This window comes from Benincasa hispida, chromosome 8, assembly GCF_027475165.1.
Source record: "Benincasa hispida cultivar pf3 chromosome 8, pf3_genome.v1.1, whole genome shotgun sequence".
NCBI lineage: Eukaryota > Viridiplantae > Streptophyta > Magnoliopsida > Cucurbitales > Cucurbitaceae > Benincasa > Benincasa hispida.
In genome coordinates, this window is record NC_143485.1 from 43331765 (window position 1) to 43354172 (window position 22408).

The 22408-nt window shown below is 31.1% G+C and overlaps 1 protein-coding gene and 1 long non-coding RNA gene across 15 annotated transcripts; both read right to left on the bottom strand.

Annotated features, from left to right (window-relative positions):
* Positions 1–878: 878 nt before the first annotated feature.
* Positions 879–6938, bottom strand: LOC150034608 (uncharacterized). 14 transcript variants are annotated; one of them, XR_016531246.1, is made up of 7 exons: positions 6361–6916; positions 3724–3785; positions 3312–3645; positions 2923–3014; positions 2674–2817; positions 2308–2395; positions 879–1074 (listed from the first exon to the last, which is right to left on the bottom strand). It is a non-coding gene; the product is annotated as an uncharacterized LOC150034608 (long non-coding RNA). The 14 variants fall into 14 exon arrangements; XR_016531241.1 differs by having other exon boundaries at positions 2564–2817; positions 6361–6899; XR_016531243.1 differs by having other exon boundaries at positions 2564–2817; positions 3308–3645; positions 6361–6884.
* Positions 6939–11447: 4509 nt separating this feature from the next.
* LOC120083219 (transcription factor MYB1R1-like) lies at positions 11448–13724 on the bottom strand. Its single transcript, XM_039038878.2, has 3 exons — positions 13256–13724; positions 12809–13017; positions 11448–12176 (listed from the first exon to the last, which is right to left on the bottom strand). Exons 1-3 carry the CDS (start codon positions 13542–13544, stop codon positions 11745–11747), a joined length of 930 nt encoding a protein of 309 aa, XP_038894806.1. The 5' UTR covers positions 13545–13724; the 3' UTR covers positions 11448–11744.
* Between the last annotated feature and the right edge of the window lie 8684 nt (positions 13725–22408).

Consider the following 22408-nt stretch of genomic DNA (forward strand, 5'->3'; position numbering starts at 1 on the left):
GAGTTGGGTTAGTTTTATTTATAACTTATAAATGTTATAACTAATATATACTTTTTTATGATGTTTGTATGAAGTTCGTAATAGATATCTTAGATTTTGATATTTAACATTTGAGTTTTAAGAAATTTTAATTATTAGTATGCGTTGTACACAAATTTAAATATTTTAAGTTAATAAAAAATGTGATAAAAAAGAAAAGAAAAAATATATAACCCGACAATCTAACCAACTCAACCCTTAAAATTTGGGTTCGGTTGGGTTAGGTTGCAGACCTTATTTGGATATTCGAGTAGCTAACTCGACCAACCCAAATTTTCGGGTTGGTCCAAAAAATTCCCAACCCAATCCATGTACACCCTTAGTGGGTTGTTGTGAACAGTGGTGGACGACCGTAGTTCTGACAACTGTAGGCAGAGTGAACAAAGGATAGAGAGAGGAAACACTACTACAAAATTGGGTTTTAATGTCGGTTTAAAACTGACATTACAGAGGTAAAATGTCGGTTGGAAACCACATCAAATATTGTATTATAAAAGGTCTTTAATGTCGGTTTTAAACTAACATTATAGAAGAACAAGATTTCAATGTCAATTATTTTCAATGTCAGTAATTGTTTGATATTAAATGTATGTCATCGTTTTGTCATTGAAAAAGTAATATATATATATATATATTAATACATATGTATGTTGCTTACGCATGTGCAAATCAATAATATTTCTCTTTTACCTATACATGCACAAAATAAAATCTTAATTTCTTTTGCAAATCCCCAATAAGTCAAAAAAGAAAAAAAAAACCAAGATAAAATATATTTTTCATCCAAATCAACTCCCTATAGATTCGATAGCAAATCCTTATGTATCAACCATGAAGTATATATAAATATATATTCTACATTGAACAAGTAGAGTATACATGCTAAGTTGTACATAAGAATAGAATTTAAAATAAATGAATTACAAAATTGTTAAAATGACTAAAAATAAGTTGAAGATAAATGAATAGTGTTCAATGATGTCTTCTCAAGTCTCTCTAATGCCAATTTTTGGAACTTAAAGACTATTCTCCCACCTACAAAGTAGATAAAACAACAATTTGAACAAATAAGTAAAAACATAACATAATATTATCCTAAGTGAAGAGTAACAGAAAAAACTAGTGAGATAAGAAATAAATGCAAGCTTGCCAAACATAAAATATGATGATAATGTAAAAAAAATATTGAAATCTCATGTAATTTAAAGATATAAAATATAAGTGAGCCTTATAGTAATTATGAATGAGTTTAAAATGACTTTCAAGTATTGTTTTTATGTGAAATCTTTCCTATAAACATTTCTAAGAAAATTACCAATTAAAGTACTCCAAAAACACCTTAAAATGTGTTGAGTAGTACAAAATTCTATTACTTGGTTGAAATCTTAGAAATGAGGACAAGTAGTTGCTATGGTAGAAATGAAATGACAAGCAAGAAGCCTATATGAATGGACCCTAATTTGTTTCCTTCAAAACTACAACTCTCCATGCTCAGATAACAAAAGAAAGAATATTGCAAGTGTCAATGATCACGTCAAAAGAAAGAATCACACAAGAGTCACTCAATCTTTACCAACTAATTCAACTTCCAGTTTTGTCCAAATACTAAAATACTTTAACTTCAGCAGCTGATGGTCAATAATTAACATTTACTTAATGCCCATTAAAGGCCGCATTTGGACTTGGGTGTAGGCCAAGAAAGTGAATCTTTCGAGAACAATTTGGAAAAGATAATGTGCTGGAGAAGCAACTACCGATCGTAGCTAGAAGGGAATGTACAAACTAAATAAAAAATCAAAATCATATGCTAAAAGAGAACAATGAAAATCATATGTAGAAGAGAACAATAAAATTAAAAATAAAAAAACATTCTTTTTTTTCTTTAAAAATTAAGAAACACTCAAGATCATCATAATAATTCTAGAGAGATCTTAGCTTGAATTTAAAAATAGAAAGTCATCTCAAGATCATAGTCTCACATAACTAATCCACAAGACCCAAGAACTACAATTTTACTTAAATTGCTGCTAGGAGAATCCAATAGTCCTTTACAACAAGAACAAAAAAATTTAGAGCATTTTATATATACTTGATTGATTTTCACAATTAACTTATTCAATAACGGAAACTTAGAACCCAATTTAATCATTAGCCTAGCCAATGTAAAACCTAACTAAAAGTTCATAAAAAATAAATATAAAAATAATAATTAAAAATAGAAACTTGAAGTAATGTTTAGAAAGTAACTAAAATAGAAGTATAGAACACCTTTAAGAACTGTTCTCTAGCCAACTGTGTCAGTGTAACGTCCTCTAGAGTCTAACAAATAAGTATCCTTTTCCTACAGTTGAATCAACTGCATAAAACATCCAGAAATATGTCATATCACAATCACACACTCTTAACAAAGAGACATACAAGCAAAAAAAAAAGTAAATGATTCGAGAAAAAGTAATTAACATGAAAAACAAACAAATAAATAAGTTTTTAAAAAAAAGAGAGAGAGAGAAAGAAGACTCCAAACCTTCATATCCTGTAGTGCAGTAGATATCCTTCAATAGATTGCTCAATCTTGCATTGAGTCTCAGTATGAATTACCAAAATAGTTTTAATTTATTTGATTGTTTGAGTTACCTATTTTTTCAGTTACAAACGGACTCCAATTCATTTGATGGATTTGACCAGAGCCATCAATTAATGATATGCTATTGGGGATTATTAAATATCCCTCGTACACTGCCTTACAATATGTTTCTTCTTTCTCCTTCAACCTCTCACCTGAACACAATAAAAAAATCACAATCGTTTAAATCAATTCTTAGTGGTAAAATAATAATAACTAAAATTGTAAATTTGCGATAAGATTACCCCATTCTTACTGACCAATATCTTGAAGAGTTGGTTGATAAATGCTTGAAGAATTTAACCTTGAAGAATTGTATCTTTTAACATTCTCAAATCTTTTCTCCCGTGTACTGTAAAATAATTAAAGAAATTAGTAAACATTAAAGTGTATAAAAGAAAATTCATCAAAAGTTTATTACCTGACACGATAACGTACTCTAGGATATATTGGGAGTGTTTCTCAATATCACTATTATGATTCGTTGAATATCTCTCTTTCAGTATATATAAATATATACATTTTCCAACTTAAAAAATCTTTCCTAAGAGGAACTGAAGTTATATATACACTAATAAAAAACATTCAAAATAGATTTAATTTTAAGCATGGACTATAAAATAATTGTGAAGAGTTTCACTCAACCCACAAGCTTGAACAGATCTGAGTCGAAACTCAAAGATTGGAATAGATCTGAGCTGAGACTTTGGAGAGCCTATTAAAGCAGTACATTGAAAAGAACGAGACGGTTCTCCAGAACCAGGCAACTTCCATCATAATTTAGAGATCCAAATAGGACAGATTGCGGGAGAGCTTGACTGATCTGGTGAATGCACAACCCCGGCGAGCGCTGAACCTGGCAAATAAAGCTAAATCACCACGTCGATGATCGAACTGGAAGACCCACGAGTAGATTAGGCAAATAGACAACCGGGTCGAAAAAGCCCACGGGCAGATCTATAGATTCGACACCGGCGAGGAACCTGTACAACCGAAGATCTGACGAATATTAGGCAAATATCCCAATGCTCGTCGTAGAAATCTGCACAGTTGGAGCAAACCTTTGCACGATGGAAAATGAACAGCAAACGACGAGCTGACCGACATCGGAGATCTGACGAATCTGCACGAGATGAACGACGATCAAACCCAAAATTCTTGTAGTGAGAAAAATTTAGTCTAATAAAATACTACCATGTGGCATTTTTAGTTTTTAAAAAGCATATGGATTAGGTGTTGCGGAAGCTGCACCCAATCATTATTTATAGAGAGAGGGGGGTTTGAGAGTGGGTCTTGCCTGGGTCTAGGCCTAGGGTGAAAATGTTGATTTTTTTTTTTTTTTTTTTTTTTTTTTTTTTTTTTTTAACTTTTATAATAAATCCCACTTGACCTAGTTATATGTATATGTATATATAAATTTTGATTTTTTTTTTCAAATTCAGAACCTTTCAAAATCTCTAGTAATCATAATTCAATTATCTTTTCCAAATTAATTATATTTTGACTTCAAAATTTAAAATTAGAGGGAAATAAAATCTAATAATTGAAGATAATTAATCTTAATCAACTCATATCAACTATGCAAATGCATCCCTAAACAAAGACAATCATTATCAACTTCGTTGTACACTATAAATCCAGATAATTATTATCAACCGAACTCAATTCAATTTTACACATCAAATAAACACTAATATATTATATCAAAAAGAAAAAATATGTATATCAATTGAGTGATAATCGCATTGAACATTGACAACTTATTCAATAAACTGAATACATAACCAAAAATTTACCATCCGAAAAAACATATCCAAAGAAATACATAAATATTAGGGGTGGTCATTCAAATCGCAAAACCGAACAGTTTCTAAAAATCGAACCGAAAACTTAGTGAAGCCGAAAAATACGGTTCGATCAGATTTGAAGAAATTTTTAAACCGAATTAATTCGGTTCGGTTTTGCTTTCGAAAACCAAATTTGAAACCGACCCAAACCGTTTTTGACTAATATATATATATATATATATATATATATATATATATTTAAAAAAGGAGTAAAACCGAACCGCTTTTAATTTAAAGAACAAAATCAAATTTAATACCGAACCGAACCGAACCGTTTTTAATTAAAAAAGAATATAACACGGATTTTTAAAAATGCCAAAATCGAATTTGAAACCGAACCGAACCGCATATATACGGTTCGGTTTGAACCAATAAATCGGTTCAATTCGGTTTCACATTTTAAAAAATTCGGTTCAGTTCGGTTTGACCACCAAACCGAACCGAATCGAACCGTTTCCACCCCTAATAAATATGTATACCGAATCAAAATATCCAAAAACGTTTCTACATCAAATTCCCAAATTGGAATTGTTCATCATAAAAATTTGGTAGGATGGATAGAGAAGGTAATATATACATGCCATGGCACAAACCTTTTTTTTTTAAAAAAAAAAAAATAAAAGTTTCTAACTTTATCTTCTGTTTAAGAAATCCCATAATTTTTCAAAAATATTTCAAAGCTCTCTTCAAGTTGAATTCCTTTATGAAAATTAAACTAAAATGGATGTGACATGACTGGGAGTAATGTGATGGTGCTTAGGTTTAAATTTTCATTATAGATATTAAGGGGGTACATAATCCGAATTGGGTCGAGTTGAAAATTTTTTATGGACCAATCCAAAAATTCGGATGGACAAATAATGAACTATGTTCTTTTTTGGAGGGTCAACCCAACCCAAAATTTTCGGATTGGGTTAGGTTGGGCCGCCGATTCAGTTTTTTTTTTTTTTTTTTTTTAATTATTTTATATATATATAATTTGACTGTTTTTTCTGTTGCTTATATATATATATATATATATATGTCGGGTCGGGTCGACCCTGAAATGGGGTAACCCTTAACCCAATCCGAATTTAATATTTTTTAACATTGTTAACCCAACCTAATCCAAAATAAAATCTAACTCAACCCACCCCTTGCGGTTTGGGTTGGGTAGTCTAGGTTGGTCGGGTCACCGGATTTTTTGAACACCCATAATAGATCTTATTCTAAGTTTTGTTCAATATCATTTCCAATAATTTTGAAAGAAAAGTAGTATTTTGTATTCATATAATTTGGAGTAAAAAATAATTATTCTATTAGACATCAATATATGGATCCTTATCTTATTTAAATTTAGAAAAAAACGTCAAATTATTTACACAGTAATAAAAAAATAAATAGAAAAAAAACAGCGAAAATAAAACTTCTATCAAAAAATTAAAATTTACTGTTTAAATAGTTTCCACTAGTTTTCTATTTTTAAAAATATGCTATTAATTATTATTAAGTTAACTAAATATCTGAGTTTCCCATGGATTCTTCTTCATCCTCCTCCCTCCCGTAGTTCTCACCAAGTGAGAAAGGGATCTATCCACTAGCAAAAGAAACTAAAGTCCCAAATTATTCTTTGAAATTTTGAACATGGAATCTCCCTCTAATTAGTTCTAATCAAAATTAATTAAACCCTAAATATTCACTAATCTCTCTCTCCTTTAAAGCAAAGAACCTCAACAACTACTGCTTATTACATTATAAATCCCAACCCAATTTCCGTCTCTGTTTCTTCATTCCCCATCATCATTCTCTCTTTTCCCCTAAATCACAAACACACATAAAAAAAAACAAACAAACAAAAAATTCAACAATTACCAGAGTCATGATCGGTAAAGAAACAAGATCCACTGAATCGCTCTGTGAGAAATCCATGTTATTGGTAGCGAATTTAATCAAGCTTTCGAGTTCAATTTCTTTCGCTAAGACGACGAATCAAGCAACCGCTGGATCTACGACCACGAGACGCCGTGAGGGAGGAAATCTGGCGGCGAAGCCTCTGATTCCGGGAAGTAGACGGCTACAGGAGCCGCAGAGTCGAGCGAAGCCGATCTACGTGACGAAGCCGGGCGGAGGCGGTTTCCAAATCGGGCATGGATCGCCGAGGTATTCATCGTCTTCTTCTTCTTCTTCTCTTTCTTCTTCGAATGTGATTCACGAAGAGATCGATTTTGATGAGGCGAATGTGGATGGTTGGGCGTCTGAGTATATAGAGAAAGTTCATAAGAACAGGAAGGATTTTGAGCAATCGACGATGAAGAAGCCGTATTCAATGGTCAAGAGTCGCCTTCGTAGAGCAAATTCCTCTGTTCTAAATTAGCTATAGCTTCCGTTTGGGCCAAATAAACCCTATCTTCTTTGAATTTAATCACTTATTTTTAATTTCTACATGTGCTGGTTCATTATATGTTGATTTTGAAGTTTTAAATGAGGTAATAAGTGCTTTATGATATCTATTAGATTATTCATGAATTGACAATTAAATTAACTAATCATGCTTATATGAACGATAATGATAAGCTAGCCAACATGAATATTCGTCAACGGTAATTAATAATGGCGAGTTTTTTTAGGTCAAAGGTTCAAATTCTCACCTCCGACATTTATTGTAAAGAAAAAGAATGATGGTGAGTTTTTGTTTTCTTGTTTGAGCACATGAATGATGGCGAGTTAGTTATTGGTCCATGAAGGATATCATCTTTTATTTTGAAATAAATGGTTATGTGCTATTATTTGTAGTTAAATGATTCTCTCCCTTTTCCGTCTCGACTTAGTAGTCTCTTGGTTCAAGAAGGTCTTGATGTTGTAGCCCGTACAACTTGTACTTAATCTCTTGTGTGGTTTTTGTGTCAATAAAAAAAGTTGTCATTTTAATTAATTATAAATTAGTTCAACTAATTGAGGCATATACTCTGTACCAAAAGATAAAGTGTAAATACTTCATTTACTAAAATGAATTATGGTTGGATTGTACAGAGGAAAAAAATTAGGTACAGTACCCTCGGTTGCTCCAGTTGTACCAACTAAAAAATAAGTATGTGATAATTAATTTTTTTGAAAAATTTATCGAAAATTTATTTTTTTGGAGTGTAGGGGAATGTGGAGCATGAGACTTAGAAAAAAAAAAAAACCCCTCCTATTCATGTATTATTATTGGTAGTCTACAACGAGTCAGTTGAATCTTTCTTTCTTTTTTTTTTTTTTGTGTCAAAATGAGCGTAGTTCAACTGACATCAAGTATATACTATTAACTTCGAGGTCAGAGTTCGATTTCCAATCCATATATATATTTTTTTTTAAAAAAAACCACATCCACTTTCCCTCTTTGAGATTTTTATTCCGAGATATTTTTTAAACATTTTGAATGACGAAGGGCATTATTGAAACTTGCAAAAAAAAATAAAAGCATTTTTTAAACAAAAACTAAAGTTCAAAATTATTTTGTATAATTTAGCATTTATTCATTATAGTATGATAATGTATGACAATGGTAATTAATACTTATAATTATAATATATATGAGCTTGAATATAGTATACTTTAAATTTTGGATAATAACAATACCTTCAAATTTATGGAACTAAAAAAAAAACCATATGATTCATAAATGTTGAATTTTAGTTTTCATTTTCTTTTTCCCTTTCTTGATGTGTTTAATTCTAAATTAGATTGTTTAAATGGAAAGTCCCAAAAGAGATACTTAACTTTTGAGTGTTGTCCAAGTTTTGAGCAACCATGTAGCAATGACATCCCCTTTTGTTGAGAATCATTAGTACCTAAACAGATAGAGCTAAGCATTCAAGAAAAGAACACTATGGGTCTTAATTTATCAAGCTATATAAAGTTTTCAAATTAATGTGCATGGGAATTAGATTCCACTTTAATTATTCACATATATATATTTGCATGTGCCTTCAATAAATATTTATATTATGTAAAATGGTATTTTTTTTTTTTTTTTTTTTTTGAAAAAAATACTCCTTACACTTATTTTAGTACAAGTTTTAACTATCCTCAATATATTGGTTGATAAAGTACTTAAAATTTAATATTATGAAAGAATTATATTTTATTGTAAATTTGTAATATTCATATTAAAAAGAAATCAAATAAGGTAATAGTTTTAAATGGAAATAATTATAAATATAGCAAAATGTTATAGTATCAATGATAGATACGGATAGACATATATCAATGTCTATTAAGACTGATCATGGATAAACAATGACATTTTACTATATTTGTAAATATTTTTGTTCTTTTTGCTATATTTGACAACAATCCAATAAAATATTGTTGTACATTTTCTAAAATGACTTATTCAACTATTAGAATAAGAGAGTAAGTATTAAAGATACATGAAAATAATTAAATAAAATATTTAATGATTTTGATGAAAAAACAAAATGAATTTAATTCAACCGACATATGATTTAATATTTTCGTCCACCGTACCTGAAAGAATAGTTTAATGTTGAATAATAACTTTTGTCACCCCTCATTTTGAACTAAAAGATATAATTTATTTTCCACTCAATTTAAACAGAAAATATTTTAAGCTCTTTTCTTCTAGTAAGTTAGTCGAGTGGATTCCCTATCCGAGAAGATGTAGACATGTAGTAGAATTTTTGAATTAAATAAGGAAAAAAAAAGTTATAATACCTCATAAATCTTAAATTTATACCAGAAAAAAAATATAATATATGTAAATATATTTTCACAAATTTGTAAACAAGAGTGTTTGATGACTAATTTAAAAAGAAAAAAAAAAACCATAAATTAACTATGATTTTGTTTGATAACTATTTGATTTTTTTATTTTTATTTTTCGAAAATTAAGTCTATAATTATTTATTTCACATCTAGATTTCTTGGTTTGTTATCTGTTTTTTATCAATATTTTAAAAAATCAAGCTAAATTTTGAAAACTACAAAGATTTCAAAATTTTATTTTTTTAGTATTTTTCTAAAAATTCAATTTTTACATAAGAATGATGAAAACCATATTAAGAAATTGAAAAAATATTGACTTAATATCAAAACTCAACCAAAACCTAAATTATTACTGAATAGAAACTATATAATTGGACATTTAAAAGTAAAGAAATTAAAATAGAATGTACATGGAAGTAAACAAAATAAATAATATATTTTTTTAATAACAATAAAAAAAATTAAACGGGTGAAAAGGAATAGATTTATTCGTTTGAAAAAAGAAAAAAGTGGGGCCAGGAGAGAGCAATAATGGATGGAAATAATGTAATCCGGATCCTGAAATGGACCCCACCAAATCCTCATGGAACTGATTTCTCTGTCCCACACAAAAACACTTCATTCCCAAACACTTTACCTTCTCTGTCCCATCTTTAAAAAAAAAAAAAAAAAAAAAAAAAAAAAAAAAAAATCTTTTAAAATTTTCAATTTGATTTCTACTTTCAATTTTCAATCTATTAAAAATTTTAAAATTAGATCATTCTAGAAAATATAGACGAATAGTTGACGACTCAATCGATTGTCTTGATATATTCTTCACTAGAAGATCAAAAATTTAAATTTCTACCCTACCTTTTGTTGATTTTGAAAAATAAATAAAACAGAAAAAGAAAAATATGTGATCATGAGAAATCAAATATTGGCTAAAGTAAATTCAGCTTGATTAGATGTATTAACAACTAAAAGATGTGTAATTCAAATCTACCTACATCAAATAGTGAGAAAAATGAAGTCAAATATTATTTGACACATGTATGTTTTGTCATTTAAGAATATTTATAGTCAAAGTAAAAGATAAAATGACACGCTTACTAAAAAAGGGTCTTGAATGGGAAAAATTACAATTAAAGATACTAATTTTAGGTTTGGACTTGAACAACCCTAGTTCAAATTCCAAACAACAAAGCATGGGATGGTTTTAAACAAAATTATCTCATCTAAACTAATTAACAAAATTCAAATGACCTTCACATGCTTGAATATTACACGATTGGGTTGAATTTTTTGAATATTACACGATTGGGTTGAATTTTGTTTAGATGAGATAATTTTGTTTAAAAGCATTACATACTTCCTTGTTTGAAACTTGAATTAAGGTCTAAAATATCAAATGAATCAAATTTTCTAAAAAAAAATGTCAAACGATCTTCTACTCATGTCACATATAAGTAAATTTATGTTATTGCTCTTTTTTTTTCCTTTTCTTTTCTTTTCGCTCCCGATCGCATCTCCTCTCTTTTTTTCTTCTCTTTATTTTTTTCTTTCTTCTCCATATCGCATCTCCTCCTCCTCCTTCTAGATCGAAGACAGCCACACCTTCCCAGTGCTACACCACATGGATAACTCCAATGCGACCACCTTCAAGTAGAGCAAGACCACAGAGGACGGACAAGAGCGAGAGTGAACGAGACAATGAGAGCAAGAACGAGATTGAACGAGACAACAAATCTATAAGGGAGGAGAGTGATGTGAGAGAGCGAACAAGCGAGTGAGAGACCAAGAGAGCGAGAGGTCATTTCGCATGCGCGAATGTTTCAATGAAAGGTCATTTGACATTTTTATTTCTTAAATTTGGATCATTTGACATAAAAAAAAATATTGAGTATTTCCTAAAGTAGTTAATCAAAGACGATGTAAGTAGTTACCAAAGCTATAAATGGAATTCTGAGCCAGTTGCAAATAAAGTCCACCAGATAATATTGAAATCAAGAGTATGATCAATATCAAAATAACAGTACAACCACCTTGACCCACAATAGAGGATGAAATGCTATCCTCAATCACAAGATGCAAGAACCTAATCTTCTATTCAAAGATGGAGAAATATGAGGTAGCTACATCACCATATCCCTCATCAAAACTTGATATTTTTCATACTCAAAAGCAAAACACAGGAAGGCCACAAAAAGATATCGAAGAAACCAAGTTGTCTTATCATTAAGCAGAAGTGAGCAGAGACTGCTTGTTAGGTTCAGTTGTACAAGCAAACACCAAATGAAATGAAGAAGAATCCAAAGGTAAAGGCGTCATAAACAAAGAAAACAAGAAGCCATGGCAGTTCTCTAAAATTTTTTTTTCCTTTTTTTCTTTTTTTTACTTGGGGGTGGGGAGGGATGTACATACGACAAACAACCGAAGTTAATTACCTAATCGCTTTGCCTTCCAGTTCCAGATCACTAAAATATACCATTCAAGCCAACAAAGTGATTTTAAGCAACACTGATAATGTTATCCCCACTGTTGATACTTGAAATTCCTTGAAAAGCAGGGTGTTTCATTGACGAATTGGACGAGTCTGAAGGCAAAGCAAGGTTAAGAGAAAGAGCTCCCGAGTTTAATGTCGATTTCAAATTCAAGTTAAACTCAGGTGTGGTTGCACTGAGTGGTAAAACTTCAGCAGCAAGAGGATGGAGTTGCTTTGATGATGTATCAGTCTCCAGGTTTTCATGCCTCAGTGTGGGGTTTTCCATTGGAATTGGTACAGGTAAAATTGCAGGGCAAACAGACAAAGGAAAGGTTGGCATCACAGGATGATATCCATTTATGGTACAAGTGTCAGGTGGTGGAGGTGGCAACAAGGATTGCAATTGGGAGGAATTATGTTGAACTTGAATTTGCTCTTCCTCAGCAGCCACTTTTACCTAATGAACCCAGAAAAGGAATTACAGGTTAGGATCGTATCCAACTTACACTTATTGAAGTATTCTATTATTGCGGGCATATGTGGGACTAATTGTGAAATGACTAAAATCACTCCAAAACCTATTTCAATAGAAAATCTTTCAATAGAAAATCACATTTAAAAATGTACAATCAAACGTTAAATTGATTTTGAATGATTAAATTGGTTTTGAATGATTAAAGATATATTTGTGAGTGATTTTGAAACATTTCAAAATCACTTCCAAACATGTCCAACATCGCCGGAACCATTCATCATATCGTCTTGTTTGGTTTTGCCTATCCCTTTACTGCAATAATTGGTGGTTTTCTCATCTTTTTGAAGGTTGGTCAAGAAAAGCTAGAACAGGGAAGGAAACTCAGAAAGGGGATAGGTCATGAAACTTCACTACCTACCACGGGATAAATAAGCTCATGAACCAGTAGGTCAAAATCCTAGTTAGCCCCCACCCAAATGAATTCACTATTACGACTTGAAATCAAGATTTGCAACCTTACAGAATGAAACAACAGAATGCAGAATACTTGAAAAAACCAATCCATCCATATCAGTGGTGATATCAGTTATGAATTTAGTAAAGATGACAGTTACCGTATCAGTGGTGATATCAAAGAGGCTGGATCTACGGCGGCGACGATTGAGGTTGCTTCGGCGTAGAAAGTATTTTTGGGCGTGGCTAGCAACCTGAGTTGGGGTTCGAGTCTTAACAAAATTCCTCGAAATTCCTCTCCAATCTCCTTTCCCCACTTTCTGCAATCCCAGCAAGAAAAGCTTGTGTTCTTCCTCCGTCCACGGTACACCTGGAAATCATCCCCAAACATTAACAACTCAAAATTCCGAATAAACTGAACTAATCTACAAGCTTCCAAAATAAAACCTAATAAAAATCCCCAATAACCTATCAAGTGAAAAACTCGCCGACTTCAGTCATTTACACAACTACTCAAACACATCCTTCTCTCTACAAATCGTATCTAAAAATCACTTGATAAACACCAATTCAAAGAAAGGACAAGAAAAAACAGAGAAACATCAAACCTCGCTTGCGTTCACGCTCGCGATTCCCACCGGAATTGGGAACGGCATCATCCGCAGAAGCGTAACCAGCAGCGGAATCTTCCTTCCTATCAGCGGCAGAGACAGTGATCTTACTGTTACGGCTATTGTCATCAATGGAAGCTTCGAGAGGATGCTCATACTGAGAGAGATTGTTCATACTAACGCTCTTCCTCATCGGGTCCACCACGACTCTGACTCCAAACAACATGAATTCCTTGGTGACGCCGGCGGCATCCATCACGGCGGCTCCGTCGGCCGGCATCGGCATCGGAGGAGAAGAAAAAAGGGGAAAAGAAACGAGACGCACCGAAATTAAACAACAATATCAAAAGACAAGTGGTGTGGTGAGGATTTTGGTTCCGTCTATATATATAATGCGGCGATGACAATCATGGAATGGCTGTGGAAGTCGGTGTTTTAAATGCGATACGTGGCATTTTCTGGTTGGCTGTTCATGTTTTTTTTTTTAATTTTTGTGTGTATTTTCTTGTTGTCCAATTTATCAGTTATTAACTTATTATTATTATCACCATTTCTTTATTAAAATATGAACAAGAGAAGATAACAGGATTTTTGCAAATAAAGATTACTTTCTTTTCTTGTTTATTGTTTCTTTTATATATATATAACATATATATTAAAAAGAAATGTACTTGTATTTGATGCTTTTTTGTTACCATTTCCTTGTAAAATAAACCTTTCAAAATTGGTCATTATTTCTTATATTGTTCCTTATCTATTGTTTTAAATTAAAAATAAAAAGATTTAGATGAAAGTTATTTTTTTTTAGTACAATAACTAAGGGATGGGGAATTGAACCTCCGTCCCTGCCACTAATTCAAGACTCACTTGATTGATGAAAGTTAATTTTTAAAAATAAATTTATAATACTAAAGAAAATATTTGAATTCCTAATCAAATTTAGAATTTTTTTTTAAATGTGTTACGAAATTGACAATTAAAAAATTAAAAAACATAAAAATAATCAACTCATAGATATACATGATTCACTAACAGTGTGTTAGCAACGTCCACAGAGCATAGAGAACAATATTATTAGAGAGTGTCTTCTGAATATACAAATGACTTCTCTAGAGTTAGAGTTTATATAGCGCACTACTTTAGACCCTAGGGAGATATCATAAATAACCACAAAAAAGCAAATATGTTAAATACGATTTCTAAATAGGTTTTGAGGCGTTGCCAGTTAACAAATTCAAGACATACCGACAAAATATTTTTTTCTTTTGATTTTTAAAACTTGATTTGAATTTTGAAAAAGTTATTAAAAAGTATACAACAAAACTAAGAACTCGTATGTGAAAGTAGTATTTATAAGTTTAATTTTTTTAAAAATAAAAAATCAATTAATTATCAAATGAAATCTAAAAATAGATTACTTATAAAATAACTTGAAATTTCTCCAAGTGGAAGTGTAAGATTATTATTAATACACGTAAATATAAAAGTGCAAGTTTATATTTGATATGGTATTACCACGAGCTTTCATATTATTAAATCCAATCTAGCTTTCGAATTAAATAATATGTCCTTGTGTTTTTTTTCTATTCTTTTTTTAGTACTTTTTCTCCACCAAGTTGATGTCATAGTATATTTCAATGATTATAGAAATAAATATTTAAGTGGTTTAATACAACTTCACAATATTAAATTTCTATTTACGGCAAAAATTTTGAGTTGCTCAAAATTCACAAGAGTAAACTATTCTCATGCTTCAAGAGTTTTTTTTTCTTAATCACATTTCATTACAACTTCTCTTAAAAACGATAAAAACATTAGTAGAAGAAGATGATAAATGAGAAATACTTCCAATCTTATAATTCCAATCGTATTGATTAGTTATTAAGCTACATTAAATTAGTGGTGAACATAAAGGCACCGAAAATCGATCCGATCGATCGAAACCAACCAAATTGAGGTCAATCGAGGCTAGGACTCGGTCGATCGATTTCTTATTTTCATATTAAAAAAAAATGGAAAATCGATCGATCAATATATATATATATATATATATATATATATATATGAATATTATTTTTTAAAATTTTTTTCCTAAAAACTAAGTATAAAATAGCCTACTAGTATCAACCCAAGTCCAAACCTATTGCCTTAATATTGATTTTTTTTTATGCGGTCTAAATTTCAAGCCCATTACATGATTGATTTGAATTTTTTTCATAAAAAATGATGGTTTTAAATTAAAAAAAAAGTGTTACAAATTATATTAACCTAACAATAAAATTCATCATTTATTTTCATTCATTTTGGTTTTGCTTGAAAAAGAGATAGAAACAAAACCGATTGACCAACCTTTTCTTAGTCAATTTTTGGTGTCGATTTTCTCTTTAAATCGATATCAATCGACTGGTGCACAAGCTAATTGGATTGAAATTATTTGGATGAGATTTTTTAAAGTAAAAATATTAATTAAGAAAAAAAAAAAAAAAAAAAAAAAACCTAGGAAAGTAAAAGGATAGGGAAAAAGAAAGAATGGGGGAATTAGGGGTATCAAATCAACAATATATGGTTCAAAATGTTTACACATAGCCCAAGGTGAGATGAGTGGGACAAAGCATTAAATAACAATATCACATCACATGTAGAAGAAAGAAAGAAAGACATTTGTTTTACAATATTTTACTTTGCAAATTTGCCCCTTTTTACTTTTTAGTTTTTACCTTTTACCAATTAGTCAACACCCAACTTGTCAATTCCCAACAATGCTTCAATTCAAGAACCCAACCAGCTTCATTGAACCTATGCCCAAAAATAAATAGATATTTGGTGACCACCACTTTTGAGATTGTTTGGGTTTTACCATATATATATATTCATAAAGTAGGAGAATCTCTTGCTTTCCACTTTTTAAAGCTTCAATTTTATTTTAAATAATGTACTTGTAGTTTTGTTGTGAGTAATTAAATTTAGTGTATTTTTTAATTTTAGTATCTATTTGATTATTAATTTATCCTTCTAAAATTTAGAAATGGTATCAATTTAAATTCTAGATTAGTTATTATATTAAACAAAATTCTAAATTATTATAAGTCAGGTAATTATAAATGTGTCAAATTACATCACCAATGAGATTTTGTTTGATAAACGTTAATGTGTTATTTCGTAACCTCAAATTTGAGGTTCTTGTTCTCTCTATGAAACAACCATATTATGTCCACACTCAACTCCACTGGCGTATCCAGAAATTTCGTTGATGAGGAACTTTATATAATTTAATAAAAATAAATGTAAAGAATAAGACTTGGACTTGAGTCTAAAAGGGGCTAAAAAGTAAATTTACCGCTAGTCTAACTAGTCGTTTTCATATTATATATATATATATATATATATATATATATATATAAGATTGAAGAGAATAACGTTGAGGGGGATCGAGCCCATCTGGACCCATACTCAATCTGTCCCTACTCAACTCGACAATTATATAAGGATGATTGATATGAACAAGCCATTCATAATCCTTTTAGAATTGATGTTCATCTCCGGGATTAAAACATTGTAAAATCCTTTCATAGTTCGGTATCTTGCTTCAATAATAAGATTTCTCAAATAATCTCAAATAACCCAATCTAATCATGCCAATGATCATTCTCCCGTCACATTGTATCAATGATAATATTAGTCTATGAAAGTGAGTCAATTTAGACATTTTGTTAAAATCATTACTACATTAATTTTCACATATATTAGATCATTTTTCATTCCTCTTCTTCCTTTGTTTTCTTTAGAAAAGTCATCTATTTAGTCTTTGAGTTTTGAAAAATATGTGTGTTTGATTCCTTAGTTTCAAAATGTACATTTATTTCTCGAGTTCTTAAAATACATATATTTGATCTATAAATTTTCAAAATGTTCATTTGTAGTCTCTAAATTTTTAAAAATGGGTTTAGAATATCTCTGTAATATTTTTTTATTATTTAAACTAGAAAATTGATTTTTAAAAAATTGTCTATTCTCTTTAAATTAATTTTTAAAATTTACATTGTAATAAAAAAAAAAAAAACTTTACGGGCCTTTTAAACTCATCTTAAGCCTCGAGAACTAAAAAATTACTTTTTTTGGAAATTCACAAACTAAATATACCTATTTTAAAAAATTGAAAGATTAAAAATGTACAATTTAAAAATTCAAGAACCACACATATTTATTCTTTAAAACTAGGAGACTTAAAAAAAGAATTATATTTTTTTAACCATTTAAAAACGTAAATGTGAATTTAATAATAAGTGAGTTATGGAAAGTGTATATATAATATATATCCACTAAGTCCATCCTCCATGGCGGACCGCAAGAAAAACAAAAGCACCGTTCTTTAGGCTGTCTTTGCTTAGCAAAATGCCAATAAAACTAAACCTTTTTTTGTTTGTACAATTTTATTATGAACCGTTGGCTAAGCATATTCGTTTTTTGTCCATTCAAAAGCAACTAGAGTGAACAGAAGAGAAGAAGGCTTTCTTTAGGATTATTATTATTTTCTTTTTTTTCACATTATCTTCTTTAATATTTGTTGGTGCTACTTTTAGTAATATAAGCTTTTATAATGGGTGGGTTGCTTCTTGGAGGATAAATCAAGATAAGGTCTTGTGGGGGCACCCACCAACCATTTGGTTTTCAATTCATCATTCACTCAACTCATCACTCTTACACAACTTCGGTTTGACCTCAATTTTATTAGGACACGTGACATATAGCAAATAAGGAAGGACAACATAAAATTGCGGAGAATACGTCTCTAGTGGTTGGATAGCAAAAAAATTTTACTACCCATATTTAAAAGAGTTTGGTTGGATTAATTTTGTTTAAGTACTTAAAAATACTTTTTCTAATGAATAGTAAGTTCGAGCTGGCTCAAAATTATTATCACCATAACTAATAGAAGATTTTCCATTCATTTCTTGTATTTTACTGTTCTGCCCTTTTGTATTCTTCTACATTTTGTTTGTTATCTTTACATCAATCTATATTGAACATGTGTTCTCCTAATTTTCTATATAACAATGAGTACTCTACCTTTATAAACATACAGAGAGAATTATTATCAATATCCAAATATTACTTTGTGGTATCAAAGCTAAGATTCTCTTCTTCTTCTTTTTTTTTTTTTTTTTTTTTTTTTTTTTTTTTCTGTCCAATGGCATCATCTTTCACGTTACCTTCAACATCCTTTCCAACGATTTTGTCAACAATATCCTCCACCATTTTACCAATTATATTGCAACAGTCTACATCATCCCTGCCACAAAATTCACCAATCGTACAACCTACTACCAGTCAAAATCAAACCCTGCCCCTCACTCCACCCATTGCCCAAGCTCGTCCTCCCTAACTTCATCCCCCCCCCCCCCCCCCAATAAACCCTAACTTTCCTATCAATCCAGGTCTTCATGCCTTTTAACCTACCAACGGCTTATTCCCTTATCCGGCTACTTAGCCATTAAATCTCTTGCCTCTACCACTGCAATATACCAGTTCGTTCCCCTCTCTTTCTCAACCACTGTCTATCAAACTCACTTATTTGAATGACCTCATTTGGAAAAGTCAACTTTTTAATTTTATCATCGCTTATGATGTTCAAGGGTTTATTGATGGCTCCATTCCAACACCACTTCAGTATCTTGATAAGCTCTGCACTCAGGTGAATCCTGACTTTATGGTTTGGCAACGGTTCAATCGCACGATCATGAGTTGGTTGTACTCCTCCTTGAGTGTAGATAAGCTTGCTGAAATTGTTGGTTGCTTGACTGCTTTCGAAATCTGGGATACTCTTAAAAGGGTTTATGAATCAACTTCTACATCCCAGATCATGAGTCTCCATTCTCAGCTTCAATGGATGAAGAAGGATGGACTCTCTGTTTGTATTGCTGATCCGTTGCAATTGGGGAGTCTCTTTCTTATTGTGATCATCTTGGATATATATTGGAAGGCTTAGATTTTGAGTATAATGCTTTCATCACAAGCATTCATAATAGGACTTGTCGTTGCCCACCCTTAGCTGATGTTAGGAGTCTCTTATTGGCTTATGATGCTCGGATGGAAAAACAAACGTTTGTAGATCAGCTCAATATGGTTTAAGCTAACCTCGCAAGTTTTTCCCTCTCTCCAGCTAAAAGACCCTTCAATCAACGTCCTCCTTCCCCAGGTAAGCCTCCTTTAGGTAACTTTGCTTCTCCTGGTTCCTCTCCCCATTTTGCCAATCATATGCCCCCCTTTCCACACCAATCTTTTGTTTACTCTAGTCCTGCTTGTGAGCAATTTCCTCCTTCATATTGACCTCCACACTCAACTCATCTTCAATGCCAAATTCGTGGCAAATTAGGCCCCACAGCTTATATGTGTTATAACAAGAATAACCCTGCATACCAACCTCCCTCCAAATCTCAACCCCAAGCTCTCTTTAACTCGTTTTAGCCATCGCCACTCTAATAACCCAAGTTCAGGAAGGGTACAGTATCACATTTGAATGAGAGGGATCCTGAAAACATGAAAGTATGGTTAAGAAATACTTAAAAGAATTGAAAGTTACTACCTATATCAACAAGGTGTATCTTCCTTTTCGGTGGCTCAATCATAAAAACTTCAAAGTTAAGCGTGCTTAGCTTAGAGCAATCTTATGTTGGGTGACCTCTTGGGATATTCTCTTAGATGTATGTGAGCATTCTAATTACTTAATTTTGACATCAAAATAAGCATGTTCATAGGGATTAGGAGGGTTTCAACACATACCTTTGAAGATGTCACTTCAATTGCATGGAATTAATGGAGAATATGTGTGAATTGGAAGAATCCACCTCTTACTAAGAGAAATTTGGATGTTTCCACTAACAATTTAATTTCTAATTTTATTTAATTATAAAATTAACTAAAATTTAATTTAATTAATTCTAAATTAATTAAACTCAAAATATTAAATTGAAAATTAATTTGATTTTAATTAATTAAAGATATTTAATTAATTAAATAATAATTTAATATCAAATATTAAATTAATCACATACCTAATTTTAAACATGAATCCTATTCATGTAATTAATATTTAAATCAACATTTAAATATTAGAAACTCTCCAATTTCGTTGAATTTTGATAAATTAAACGTTAACTAATTATATCGAATATAATTATACAAACCCTAATTTGAATTTGAACTATTCAAATTCAAACCCTAAATTCAATTTGAAAATTCAATTTGAACATTTCAAATTGAAATTAAATTTGAACACTTCAAATTGATATCATTCCAAATTCACTCAATTTACTAATTCAAGGTGTTCATGTTATACGAGCTAGTAAAAGGAACTTATGGACCTACAGATCATGAGCTCCAATAATTTGAGATTAATTGACTAAAACTCTTTAGACCGAATTAGTCAATATTGGTTAACTATCGAGTCACACCATTATAGCTCAATAGTTGCACTCTCTTCACTATAGATATATTTGTGTCCACTTGATTTAACCATAATCAGTAAATTGACCCTTCATAGGTTGTTCGTAATAATGGTTGGGTCAAATGCTGTTTTACCCCCGAAATTACGTCTTGCTTCTTAAGTTCCACTAATCCTTTAAAGAACAATTGATTTGTGATCCAATCACTAAATCGGATCCCTCTCGGGCCAATGAGAGGGTAAGGCCCTTGTTCAAGACCTGGATTCAACACTTAAGAGAACAACCTCCCTCCTATCCCTAAATCAAGTAGGCATGAATTCCATTTTGCACCCTATCTTCTCAGCTATCTACCCGGTCTTATCCTCAAAATGGGAGGCTTATTTAGCAGTATTATTGGACTACTCTCACCTATGCAGATCAAAGGATTATCTCAAATAAACAGGAGTTCATAATTAGCTCAGGATTAAGGTTAAGTTACCTAGGTCATCGCTATAAAATAGTCAGTCTTAAACAGTAAATAATGTTATAAAGTAAGAGTGACTTATTTCTTGGTCCGATGCAAACTCATTGCACAGGACGCCCTCACTCTTCATATCACTACATGAACGAATCAAGATCGCTTCATTTGTGGCACTTTACAATTCTTTGTAACAACTACAGAGTGGGTCGCATCTGATAGTGTTATCAGAATAAGGCACCCAATCTTATTCGTCTACTATAGATCATTTTGACTATTTACTTGAACTTGATCCACTTTTATGTCTCCATATAAAGTTCAAGTACCCATATAATAGTCATGGATATGTTAGTTTATTGGATGTATTTCTAAAACGAAATAAGCAATTCATAAATTCAATAACTTTATTGAATCAAACTTCAATAATAACTTTATTGAATTTCAGAATAAGTTTATTGTTTACAAACTACGAGTTTTAGGACATAAAATCCAACATCTTCCACACCTAATCTCACAACTCTTCACCATCATCTCCCTTATAATAGACATGAGCAAGTTGTTGTAGGCAATGGTAAGCATATTCTAATGTTTAATGTTGGTTATGTATCTGTTTCTTCTAAATTGTCTTCTAGTCCTCTTCATCTTAAGTTTGTTATTCATGTCTTCACTATTTCCCATAAATTAATAAGCATAGCTAAATTTTATTTTCATAATATGGATTTTGTTGAGTTTCATCCTACTTACTTTCTTGTGAATGACCAAATCTCCAAGAAGGTTCTGCTCCAGGGGCACCTTGATCGTGGTCTCTATAAGCTTTTGATATCTGATGTTGTTCCACGTGTGTCTTCAACCTCTTCAACACCAACTACTTTGCTCTCAGCGCTACATGATCCTGAAATTTGGCATCATAGGCTTGGTCATCTGTCTGTTCTAGTTGTTAAATCTGTCTTGAGTCTTTGCCATGTCAAACCGAGTTCCAGGTCTTTTCCTTTTTGTAATGCATGTTAAATGGCAAAAAGCCATTGCTTACTGTTTTCAATGTCCTATTCTTCCTCTGTTTATTCGTTTCAGCTCGTGTACTCAGACATAGTGGGGTATTCTCCTATAACCTCCATAAATGGTGCTCGTTATTTCTTCTTTTTGTTGATGACTACAGTAAATTCACATGGATTTACCTCATACGAACTAAGAGTGAAACTCTATCTTTCTTTTTACAGTTTAAAGCTATAGTTGAAAACCAAGTTCATTCTA